General features: G+C 45.0%; 1 protein-coding gene across 2 annotated transcripts; it reads right to left on the reverse strand.

Moving 5' to 3' along the window:
* Positions 1-644: 644 nt before the first annotated feature.
* PEX26 (peroxisomal biogenesis factor 26) lies at positions 645-11,765 on the reverse strand. Of its 2 annotated transcripts, none has more exons than XM_060658949.3 (6): positions 11,652-11,765; positions 11,169-11,455; positions 9,692-9,832; positions 8,913-9,208; positions 7,135-7,281; positions 645-3,616 (listed from the first exon to the last, which is right to left on the reverse strand). In XM_060658949.3, the coding sequence occupies exons 2-6, from the start codon at positions 11,372-11,374 to the stop codon at positions 3,516-3,518; spliced, it is 891 nt and encodes a 296-aa protein (XP_060514932.1). In that variant the 5' UTR covers positions 11,375-11,455; positions 11,652-11,765; the 3' UTR covers positions 645-3,515. The 2 variants fall into 2 exon arrangements, with proteins under 2 accessions (XP_060514932.1, XP_078306384.1); XM_078450258.2 differs by lacking the exon at positions 645-3,616 and adding an exon at positions 5,752-6,181.
* Positions 11,766-12,074: the final 309 nt, after the last annotated feature.

Raw genomic sequence — 12,074 nt, forward strand, 5'->3', positions numbered from 1 at the left:
AGAACAACTCTGTCCTTGTCCAGCCCATCCACCCCTGCAATTGCCCAGAGTAGCCTAATTTCATCTCTCCACCTCACCCCAACCTCTTCAGCCTCCTATTTGACCACAGAAGAGCATTACCCCCATTGCTGCCCTCCTTAGCATCCCTAAATTATAAAATATCTGTTCTATGTTATATTCTCTCAGAACCCAGTAAAACAAATCAACTAACTCCAGCTAAAGTTACCCTTCCCAGATATATTTGCATATTAACAGTGAATTTCAGCCAGAGAGTGACTGATTTTAGAGCAAGTGAAGCAGAATCATATTGCAGTGAAAAGAACACCACACTTAAGGGTCAGGAGACCTTGATCTTACTCAGGCTATGTGATTCAGGGCAAATCACTTCACCTCTCTGGGTCTTGATTTCCTTAACTTAAAAAAAAAGTGGGGGGGAATATAAGAGATGATCTTTCCAGATCTAACACTGTAAAATCCCACCATACAATGCTGCTTCTCAGATTGCCATCCCCTGAACTTGATGTGTACCATGTGTGTTCAATAGCACTGTCCGAAAGAAATTCAATGTGAGCCGTATATGTCACTTTAAACGTTCTAGTAGCTCCACAAAAAAAGTAAAAAGAAACAGTTGAAGTTAATTTTAATAATAGATTTTATTTAACCCAATATATTCAAAATATTATAATTTCAACATGGAACCAATACAAAAATTATTGAGTTTCCATTCTTTTTTTTAATACTAAGTCTTCAAAATCCAGGTGAGCATTTTACATTTACAGAACATCTCGATTTGTACCAGCTATATTTCAAGTGTTCAAAAGCCACACGTGGCTAATGGCTACCATACTGGACAGCACAGGTATAGGCCTAACAAGGATGTCCTCTCTTCATTTCTGACCTCGTTAAGCCCAAAGTTGAAGACTGATTTAATACAAGCCTCCATCCTTAGAAAAGGTCAAAGTCATCAGAGCAGTTTTGGTTCTGAGTTCCTCGTCTGACTGGGAAGGTAGCTGGGGCTGGTTACCAGACAACATTGCAGAGTTCAAGACAAACATAAAACAGAGAACCAAGAAGCCTATAAGCATAATAATATGAAGGAACTTCAGGGGACAGACAGAAAAATGAACTGGGCATAGTTGAGTCTTCTTTTTACTCAGGGTTTTCACAATACAAAACACACTGTAAGCACACAGACATTTTGTCATGGCAGCTATATTAGCTCATTACTTTAAACACCTCTGAATACCTTCAAATTCCCAGGTGTTCAGCTAAGCAATGGAGAAATAGCTACCACTCACAAGAGTTCTTATTTGAGGCAGCGTGCCAAGCACTAGGTAAGGAGGCTCTCATTTGCTCCACCAAAAGTCCCTATGAGATAATAACTCACTAACAGATGAGGACACTGAGGCTGAAAAGGATAAGTCACTTTCCAACAGTCACACACCTAGTGAGTGGTACAGCAGGAATCCAAACTTGATTCTTAAACACTGCCACAAGCCACACTCTCCAGCTTCAAAGAGCTCACAGTTACTGGAGGCAAGAGGATTTCACAATTATAAGGCCATAGGGTCACTACCACAGAAAGGACATGAGATAGGGGCCTGGAAGCAGAGGACATAGGGAAAGGATTCCCAAAGGTAACCCTTGAGTAAGTCTAGAATTGAGCTGGCCAAAAAGTGGGAGCTGAACCTTCCAGAGGGAACCGAAGGAGCCGAGGTGTGAGGAAGCATGCAGTGCTCAGAAACCTGTGACTGGCTCAGCAGCTGAAGGGCAGTGTGAGTAAGGAACAGAGACACCCCACATGAAAGAGGAGGTGTTAGCCAAAACTAGTGCATAAGGGGATTTAAATTTAAGGAGAAATCCCACGTGAGCCATGGGAAGCCATTAAAGAGTTTTATCTAGGGTAGTGAAAGGGACCGGATTTTTATTTTCAGAAATAATTCCAACAGAGATCTCACCTTGTCTCCTTTCCTCTCCCCAAGGGTCTTCACTATTTAAAAGCCCAAACATAAAAGCACAGATTTGTTTCCTACAGAGTTGGACACACCCTAGGGATTTATCTCCCAATGACCTGTGAGGTTTACTTAGTCTACCCATTTTACTAAAGAGAAGTTATTGACTTGGAACTCCTGAAGAGGAACCTATGGAAAACTACTAAACGCATCTCCTATATTCCGGCATCAACACTGCCCAGAGCCCCAGGAAGGAATGGTTTGTTTGGCCTTCAGCCTCAGAAAGGCTAACCCCTGCAGGAAGCCTTTCATAATTCTGACAGTGTAGTATTGTGTACATATACTTGCACAGACACATGTAAGATTCTCGCAGCCAGTGACAGAAAACACTGAAACATTTCAAATACTCAAATGCTATGGCTCCAATGCCTCCTCTCCCTAACAATGAATAAAATCGTTCATTGCCTTCAAAACCCATGTCTTCCCTCTGCACAACTCCCTCCACATATCCCTTCCAGCTCACCTGATTACCCAGTTCCATTTTCAGCTCATCAGCCTCTAAGGCTAACCTACTTTTCAAGGCCACACAAGCAGAAAGACTTCTACATTATACAAACAATAAAATATAATTAGAACAACAGGACATAGAAGGGGTTGGCGGACCAGCAACAATATGTACTGAGGAAGCAAAGATATAGGTAGAACCTGGTAAAACAGCCATCAGACAAAGTACAAAAATACTATTGCAGAGCAGGGGGAAGGGACTGACAGGAAGAAAGAGAGCACAGGAATGCTGAGTGTGTAATAGAGCAGGACTTGGCCACTGACAACCTGGAAAATTGAGCTGAAGCCCAAGAGGCACCGAGCAGGATCATTTTCCCCAGTGAGAAGGGCAGAGCAGCCTTACTTTGCTTTCAATAGTGACCTGGGTGGTTCTGAAAGCCATGTCCTGGTCTAAAAAGAGAGGGCCCATGCAGCTTCAAGCCCATTGCAAAACCACAGGAATAATTAGACCAGATCTGTGGAGAGGAGCATAGAGGAGAAGTAAAAGGCCCTCATAGATCCTCACACTCTGCCTAATTAAGGACCTGCCCTGTGAAGCAAATCTCAAAGGTAAGTTTTTCAAGAAAGTAAAAGGCCAAGGGTCATTCCATCAGAGTTTTCTGAACTTCCAGCTTCATTAACCTGCTGACCTGAAAAATCAACCCCTTGCCTTTGCCAAGAAGATGGAATATTTCACGGATACAGTCTCCTTTCCCAAACCCCTCCTTTATGAGGGGCCCCTGGTAAAAGGGAATACTATTCTGGAGGACTTGAGCTCTCTGGCCCCCTTTGTTTCCACATTTCCTACCAACATCAGCCAAAGTAGGGTGCAAAGTGGAAAACATTCAGGTGGCAAAACACAGTTCACCATACTGGATCAGCTCTTTCTAGAATCGGGCTGGCCCCACTCCTATGGGGGCCCAGCCAGCAACAGGAAATAGGACGCCATGGATGAGTTACTCTGCTTCTGTCACAGCAAACTTGGGGATTAGCAAGGTTGAGGTGAATGGGAAAGACCACTCAGTCATGGATAGGAAGCCGGTAGAGAGAAAATATGGCTTCCTGAATCCGATGGAAGAGCTGAGACAGCTTGCAGAGGAAGGGCAAGGATGAAGGAGAAGCTGCAAGGGAAAAGGAAGTATGATGTCAGTATCCCCACCTCTACTCCCCTCCTCTTCCCTCAGCCTCAAGTCCCGTCTCTTGGAAACTCTGCCACTCTGGGAGTATGTCTGATCTTTTTAAAGCATATTTTGATGTTTAATATTATTGGCTCCTCCTCCCCTCCCCAACAATAAAGAGTTTCACTTTCTCTAGGATATATTCTCTGGGAGATATTTTCTTCACTTGGATTAAAAAAAAAAAAATTATGTCTATTTTTTGAGAACGAGAGAGACAGGAGCGTGAGCAGGGGAGGAGCAGAGAGAGAGGGAGACTCAGAGGAGGCTCCAGGCTCTGAGCTGTCAGTACAGCTTGAACCACAGACAGTGAGATCATGACCTGAGCTGAAGTCAGACTCTTAACCAACTGAGCCACCCAGGTGCCTTGGATTACAATGACCTTAAGTTTGCTGAGAAAAAGATCAAAACTTATTATATTTTTAATCTAACTTTTTGATACACACACACACACACACACACACACACACACACAACTGGTGATGGTGGCTGCCTCTGGGAAGATAGGTTTTTAAGAAGAAACTTCCTCTCCAATCCTTTTTGTACCTTCTCAACCTGGAGCCAAGTGACAGTATTACCTATTTTTATCATCCATTAATTATATTGAAAATAAAGTAAAATCTACCTTTTTGGAATTAGGGCTGAGTTGGTGGGTTTGTTTTTCCTTATTTGGTTACTAATTTTTTAACTGATTTTTTCTTCTTAAAAAGAAAAATGTTGTTTTTAAAGAAAGCTATTGACAGTCTCCTCTCTTTATATCCTTCCTACAGAGTTCTAGTTGCAGCCTAGCCATGGGTTCTCCTCTCCTGCAGCACCACCACTGCAATGAACCAAGACTGCCACTGGGGGTCAGGAGTGTCAGGCCAGGGCATTTTAAGGAAGCTCCAAGCAGCCATGGAACCAGCAAGCTCAAACTGTCTCCTGCTGTCCCCACTTAGAAGACCAGGACACTAAGGGCACCTGGTGGCTCAGTCCGTTGAGCCCGACTCTTGATTTCAGCTTGGGTCATGATCCCAGGATCCTGGGATCAGGCATACATCAAGCCCTGCTCAGGCTACGTGCTGGGCCTGAAGCCTGATTGGGATTCTTTCCCTCTGCTCCTCTCTCTCTCTCTCTCTCTCTCTCAGAAAAATAATTAAATAAAAGAAAAAGAGCAGGACTTTTAAGAACCATAAAAAAAAAATTCTAAATTGTATCAAGTCTCTAGAACAAAGTAGAAAGTCAGAGGGTGAGCAGGAATGAATACAAACTATCCTTAGTTCAGCAAAGTGAAAGGACAACTTTTTGTTTGTTTATTTTTCAGAGAGAGAGAGAGAAAGAGAGAGAGCAAGGGAAGGATGGGGGTGGGGGGGAGGGAGGGAAGGAGGGAGGGAGGGAGGGAGGGAGAGAGAGAGAGAGAGAGAGAGAGAGAGAGAGAGAGAGAGAATCTTAAGCAGGGGCTCAATCCTATGGCCCTGGGATCATGACCTGAGCCAAAACCAAGAGTCAGATGCTCAACTAACTGAGCTACCCAGGCATCCTGAAAAGGACAACTCTGAGCTATGCAAAAAAAGCTCGCTGAAGAAGAGAAAGGGAAATGGAGAAAATGGGGAAGACCTGAAGATTAAATCAAGAATAGGCAGGGGTGCCTGGGTGGCTCAGTGGGTTAAGCAGCTGACTTCGGCTCAGGTCAAGATCTCGCGGTCTGTGAGTTCGAGCCCTGCGTCGGACTCTGTGCTGACAGCTCAGAGCCTGGAGCCTGTTTCAGATTCTGTGTCTCCCTCTCTCTGACCCTCCCCTGTTCATGCTCTGTCTCTCCCTCTCTCAAAAATAAATAAAACGCTAAAAAATTTTTTAAAAAAGAATAGGCAATTTTTTATTTTTTTTTAATTTTTTTTTAATGTTTATTTATTTTTAACAGAGAGACAGAGCATGTGTGGGGGAGGGGCAGAGAGAGAGGGAGGCAGAATCCGAAGCAGGCTTCAGGCTCCGAGCAGTCAGCACAGAGCCCGACGCAGGGCTCGAACTCACAGACTGCAAGATCATGACCTGAGCCGAAGTCAGACGCTCAACCGACTGAGCCACCCAGGCACCCCAAGAATAGGCAATTTTTTAAATAGACAAATTATTTGTGTGACCCTGGGCTAGTTACTCGTTTCCTGTGGTTCTTAGGTTTCTCAACCAAAAAAGAAAGAAAAAGAAAATGAAGCGACTAGAATAAGGGTTTCCAGTTTTTCCTGCAGTTTTAAAAGTTATAATTCTATAATCCTTAGAGTTATAACTCTAAGTTTAAATTCATGAGGAGAGTAGATATTAGATTATAACTCACATAAAGTAACACACAAATACAAAAATCTAAAAGAGTGAGCTCCTAATCTTTGGCCCAACACTTAATTTTGAGGGATTAATCCTCAGGAAATAACCAGGGTTGTTCCCAAATAGCACTTAGAGAGTTTATCAGTCCCCGGATCAGTCTCAGTGCTGGGCATGGATCTTGCTTGGGATTCTTTCCGTCTGCCTCTCACCCTCTCTCTAAAATAAAAAAATAAATAACTAAATAAAAGAAAAAGAGCAGGGCTTTTAAGAAAAAACACTGCAAAAAACAGAGTAAGAAATCATCAAGGGGTGCTGGGTGGCTCAGTTGATTAAGCATCTGACTTCAGCTCAGGTCATGATCTCATGGTTTGTGAGTTCGAGCCCCACGTCGGTGTCTGTGTTGACAGCTTGGAGCCTGGAGCCTGCTTCATATTCTGTGTCTCCCTCTCTCCCTGCCCCTCCCCAAACTCACATTCTGTCTGTCTCTCTCTCTCTCTCTCTCTCTCTCTCTCTCAATAATATATAAACATAAAAAAAAAAAAAAAAAGAAATCATCAAAGTGTTCAACAATAGGGAACTGTGAATCAATTATGGAAGTTTCTATCAATTGGAGTATTATTTAGCCATTGAAAGACGTTTTAAAGAATATTTATAACCTGCAAAATTGTACCTATATCCATAAAGAAAAAGACCGAAAGTATAGCCATTACAATGGCAAACTTTTAGGTGATTTCTGTTTTCTTTATACTTTTTTCTATTTTCCACATTTTCTAAAGTATACATGTATTTTATTTATAACTTAATACAATTTTTTTTAGATATGATGATTAGGAAAAAAATTTTTTTTTAATTCTGAGTTTCTAGTCAGAGTTCACCCCTGAATAAAGGAGATGACAATGACTCAGTCAATGTTCCAGGAGTCAACAGAGTAGAGGCAGTTTCCTCCATGAGGGATTGCTCTCATGGATTCCAGGGCTATTCTCTCCTAGGTGGGTTTGGCTGGATCTCAATGAGGCCCAACAATCCCTCCTCCCTATAGAAGAGACTTGGGGAGAAGTGGCCCAGGAGATAGATACCTCCGTTCCCAGGAGGCCTCCCACAAGCCCAGCCCCTATCCAACTGTCCCTTCCCCAGGAAGAGCGGGAGGGAAGACTGGCTTCATCACTTACCTGGATCAAACCTTACCACCAAGAGGCAGAGGATCAAGGCAGCCAGGAGGCTCTTTTTGAAGGGCAGGGAAAAGAAGTGGCTCACTGTAGAATCCCAAAGCCGGCGGAGCAACATCAGTAGTGACAGGAACTTGTGGGAGAAGGAGCCTGGTCAGGGAGATAAAGCATAACTGCAGCATAAGTCACAGGAACCAGCTTCACTGATTCTGAGCTTTGAGCTTGATTATGAGAGTTGAGCAAAAGGTAACAAGACTAGTTTACTCATGTAATTCATAAAGTGGTTCTAAAAGAAATTCTAAAAACTCCAAAATGTTTTGAGGACAGACAACATCACTAGAATATCATCTCCTTAGGAGAGACTTTGGACAGACAAGACCTACTCAGCTGGGTAAACCTGGCATATTTGGTGTGTTTTTTTCAATAGACTCATAATTTTATAGCTTTCTTTATATTCTGGCCTAAGATATGTACAGAGAGTTACACAGAGCAATAGTTCTTGATGATCACATTAATACAGGAAAATGAAGTGCACTTAATACATATAGTGAAGAATTCAAAAGTCTTAAGTTCTAAATATAAACATGAACACCACCAGCCCAAGAACAAGTGGTGCCAAGTCCTGATAGAACAGTCTGAACTTGCCATCAAACCCTTTTCCTAACCTTTCCTCCCCAGGAGATGGAGGGGCAGAGAGCCTGGGTAGTCACAGCTCATTCTTGAAGCCAACAACCTGTTGGCAAAGAAGTGATTCTATCTCAGAAGTTTCATGCTCATTAGCACACAAAGAAAAAACACTTTGGAGAACAGGATTACATTTAACTGAAGAACTTTCATAGAAAAAAAAAAAGGATCAGACTTATTCTGTATATACCAAGAGAAAAATCAAGGAACAGTACCTAAAAACTACCAGAAAAAAAAACTTAAATCCAGCATCAGGAAGAACTTCTCTACAGAACTCTTCACAGATGGAATGAGCTGCTTCTGGAGATAGTGGATTTTCAGTCCTTGTATAGACTAGATGATCACTTGAAAAGGAGATGAAAAGGATTCAAAGACCTGGCAAGGGTCTGGAGCAGAGGACTTTTAAAATCCCTTGTAACAAAACAACCCCCAAGCCCATACCCAACCCTGTGTAGGAACCCCTTGCATGATGCCAGCCAGGTGTATGATGCTGAGTCTTGAAGTGGCTCCCCTGTAAAAGCCATCTTGTGAAACTGCACTCTAATTGGCAGAGGTGGGCTGCCCCTTCGGGGGGACAGAGGTCACTGAAGAAGATACTCAAGAGATCTAATAAATAAAGGCAGACAGCATACTGGGCAGTGGGGCCCAAGATGAAGGTAAGTCATTTTTATCTAAGTCAATTTACCAAGTTATTGTGCCAGCTTATTTTCCTTTTGGTATCCCACCGCATACCTCAGCTGAATCTGTATTTGGACCAGTCTTTAAAGGAGGAATAACATCCCACTCTGGCCAGCATGATAGAGACAAGAGATCTAATGAAAGGACCCCAAGGAAAAGGTGGCTTTCAAGAAACAAGAGTTAAAGATCCTGAGACTCAGTGACACCTCCCTGTATGGAGACTCTCCTTCCACTGCCAACTACAGAGGGTCAGGGCTTGGCTTTTTTAATCAAATCAACAGGTTTCCTATTCTGCGATTTGGGAGTTACTCATACAAATAATTGCTCCCAAGCTCTTGGAAAAGTCATGATAAACCCCAAGGTCCAGGGGAAAGCTTACAACTCCACTTTACGGAGGCCACAGAAGGAGAATGTCCTACCTTCCTGGTTCAGCTTCTGGGCCTCCTCAGAGCCCAAGCATTGGTGTTTCTGCCGCTGCCTTGCCTTACTAATGGCCTGGAGTACGTCCAGCCGCTGTTCCTCACTGAAGCCTGCAGAGCCCACCACTAGCTCCTCAGCCTCCGACAAGCAGCCCAGGGGTAGCAGCACCCGCTGTAGGTGAAGTTCTGCCAAGGCTCTGTATTCTGGAAGGTCCTGATTGTCTGGGTCTTGCAGCCAGGCACTGACCACTTCCAGCACAGCTCCAGGCTCTTGCATTTTGCTGTATAAAAGAACACTGCAGCCCCGAATAATCCAATCCCCAAAAAAAGAACAGTTAGTGCTCCACGGTTGGTTTACCTCTCATAAACCACTACATTCTCCCACTCAACCCCTTCCCTGTTGTCCTCCAGTCCTTCCCTAGGGGATGATGACATTGGTAAGAATTAGGAATTCCTAGGAAGTAGCAAGAAGCTCCCTCAGCTCTGACATATTCCAGTTGTATCACCCCTCTTCACATCTCCTGTTCCCCTTTGTCCCCCTCCTCCTCTTTTCCTCTACCCAACATTCCCCCCTCCTCATCCTTTATCACTATGTTTTGAAGTCCGAAAAAAACCAAAAACCAAAAAACAAAACAAAAATAAAAACACAGGGAAAGAATCATATTTGGAAGGAAATGGTAGAGAAGGGCAAAAGAGAAGATATTAGGCACTGATTCAGAAAAGGACATGAATATCCTCTTGTTCCTGAACTGATCCAATGAGTCAGAACAATGACCTACCATAGCTCCAGGACTTTGGGGGGTAGCTTTTCAGGAACCTGGTAATATTGAAGAACCCAGGACAGGACTTCCCGCCACCGATTCATTTCTGCCAGGGCCTGGATCCCCACAATACACAGGGAGCACTTCACCTCCAAGGAGCTGTTGGCAGAAGAACTAGTTCAGGTTTTAAGAAGTGGTCCCCTTCTGTTTCCATTCTCACTTCCACCCTGGGACTGTTCCTCCCCAGCTCCCAACTTAGCAGTCATCACCTCTACCCTCCCCATTAGTATTCGGATTCAAATTACAACTGGTCTTGGAGCATCTGCATGGTTCCATCGGTTAAGCATCTGACTCGTGATTTTGGCTCAGGTCATGATCTCAGGGTTCATGTGATTGAGCCCTACACCAGGCTCTGCGCTTACAGAGAGAAGCCTGCTTGGGATTCTCTCTCTCTCTCTCTCTCTCTCTCTCTCTCAAAAGTAAACTTAAAAAAAAAAAACGTTTTAAAAAATTACAACTGGTCTCATGAGCCCCAACACAGAGAAAACTGCCCTTTCCCCAGGAGTTCGATGTTCCTGAAAACCTCCTGGAGGCAAATCAACTGTTGCCTAACACACATCTTTGTATCTAGGTGAAATCAGGGAAGGGGAAAGGGACAATGTGTAGCACAGATGTATAGGTGGAAAGAGAGCTGGAGCTAAGAGTTTGCTTAGTGACGAAATGGGCATGGAGCAAGGTTTCTGCCTAAATGTAGGTACAGGCACTTCACAACTGGCCTGTTAGCACCACCAAGTAAGGTGCCTCCAGGCACCTGGAATAACAGTCTTCAGCATTTACTGCAACAAGCCCCTACCCAACCCCCTGAAAAAAGCCAGAGATCCCCAGTTCATCCTTCTCTGGGGTCACCTTTGACTATTCTACCCATCACCTCCCCAGTATAGCCTATGTCAACATTATAATCCACAGAGAAATTATGCCCTCAAAAAGAGGCTGGGAGCATTTGAAACAGCAATGTAGGACCAAGCTTTCCTCCAGATTGGATTCTTTAATCCTATCAATCCTTCAACAGGATCAGGACACTACTCCTACTCTGAACTCCATTTCCATTCATCAGCCAAGGTCAAGTGAACAGCTTGGGGGAGAGGAGTATACCTAGGAGAGGACTTCCACCACCTGCTCGCTGAACCTGCTTACCGAAATAATTTGACAATATGCATTCTATCTTCCCAACATGCCATTCAACACTGGAACAGGGAAGCAAAGAACTGGCTGTGGGTTCTCACTAAGCTCTGTTGCACGACTTGACCACTTCTTCCTCATTGTGCAGTGCCTCAGTTTCCTCCTCTGTAGAATGGGCACACCAGCCTCTCAAAGAGGAACCACTAATAAAACCAAGGTGTAAGGCTCCTTGTGAGCAATCTGGGAAAGACAGAACTCCTAAGAGCTTTAGTCCCTCCCCAAGATCACCCGGAAATGAATGGAGCCCAGCACCTACGTGCCCGCATCAAGGTTGGCCAAGGCGCGTTCACAGGTCTGCAGCGCCGCCCCGAAGTCCAGGTGTACAACTAAGAGGTCTGCCGCCTCCTCCAGCAGAACCACGGCTGCCGACGGGGCTGGGGCGGCACGCACAGGCTCACTGCTCCTCAGGGGCCCCCCGAGCCCCCTAAGGGGGGCTGCAGGTGTCGAGAAGTCACTCTTCATAGCCAGCCGGGGCTTAGGGCCTGTCTCCCCAGACGTCAGAGTGGCAGCCTCTCCGGGGACTCCGGGATATCCCGAGTCAGCCTGGGAGAAAAGGGACAGTCCTCATAACCTTGCCCACAACCTTTCCCGAGGCCGAGTCCTGGAGAAGGAAAAGTTAGTGGCCATATCCAAGGCAACGGCTGGGCTGACTGGGCGGCTGCTCTAGCTCAAAACAGGTTGGCACGTGGGGAACCAGTTTACACCATAGATTTGCAGAACAGCTGCATCCCTGCAATACCTGGATCTAGCTTCTCTGGCCCCACGACATGTACTGATACCACCTTCGCCCCGGGGAGTGCCGTTCCAGGTTCCGTTTTTATGAATAGAGCCGCTCACTGCAGGAGCGGGACGAGGGCGAGGACATCTTTCCGGCTTTCGCAGCTGCCTGCAGACTCGGAGCTTCCCGGAGGTGCGGAGGACTCTGGGAGCTGTAGTTCCCTGGCTCTCGGTTCAGTCGCCCTCTCGATGCAGATAGAGGAGTTCGGACTACAACTCCCAGCATGCCACGCCCCAGGAACTGCCCCTGTACCCCGAGAAAACAAACTCGCAAGGACGATTTGGGAAATTACAAAGCAGAGGCTGTGTTATGAGATGGGGAGCTCCCCTCATAAACCACTAACCAGCAGAAGCCGGACAGAAGAAATTCCAGTAATGGAGGTGA

The sequence above is a fragment of the Panthera onca genome, chromosome B4 (assembly GCF_046562875.1).
Source record: "Panthera onca isolate mPanOnc1 chromosome B4, mPanOnc1 haplotype 2, whole genome shotgun sequence".
Classification (NCBI taxonomy): Eukaryota; Metazoa; Chordata; class Mammalia; order Carnivora; family Felidae; genus Panthera; species Panthera onca.

Coding starts and splice junctions, on each gene's coding strand:
- PEX26 (XM_060658949.3), bottom strand. CDS start 11,374: ATGAAGAGTGACTTCTCGACACCTGCAGCCCCCCTTAGGGGGCTCGGG. Junction 7,282..8,912: donor CCAGAAGCTGAACCAGGAAG/GTAGGACATTCT, acceptor CTCCCTGACCAG/GCTCCTTCTCCCACAAGTTC. Junction 3,617..7,134: donor GGTGGTAAGGTTTGATCCAG/GTAAGTGATGAA, acceptor TTTCCCTTGCAG/CTTCTCCTTCATCCTTGCCC.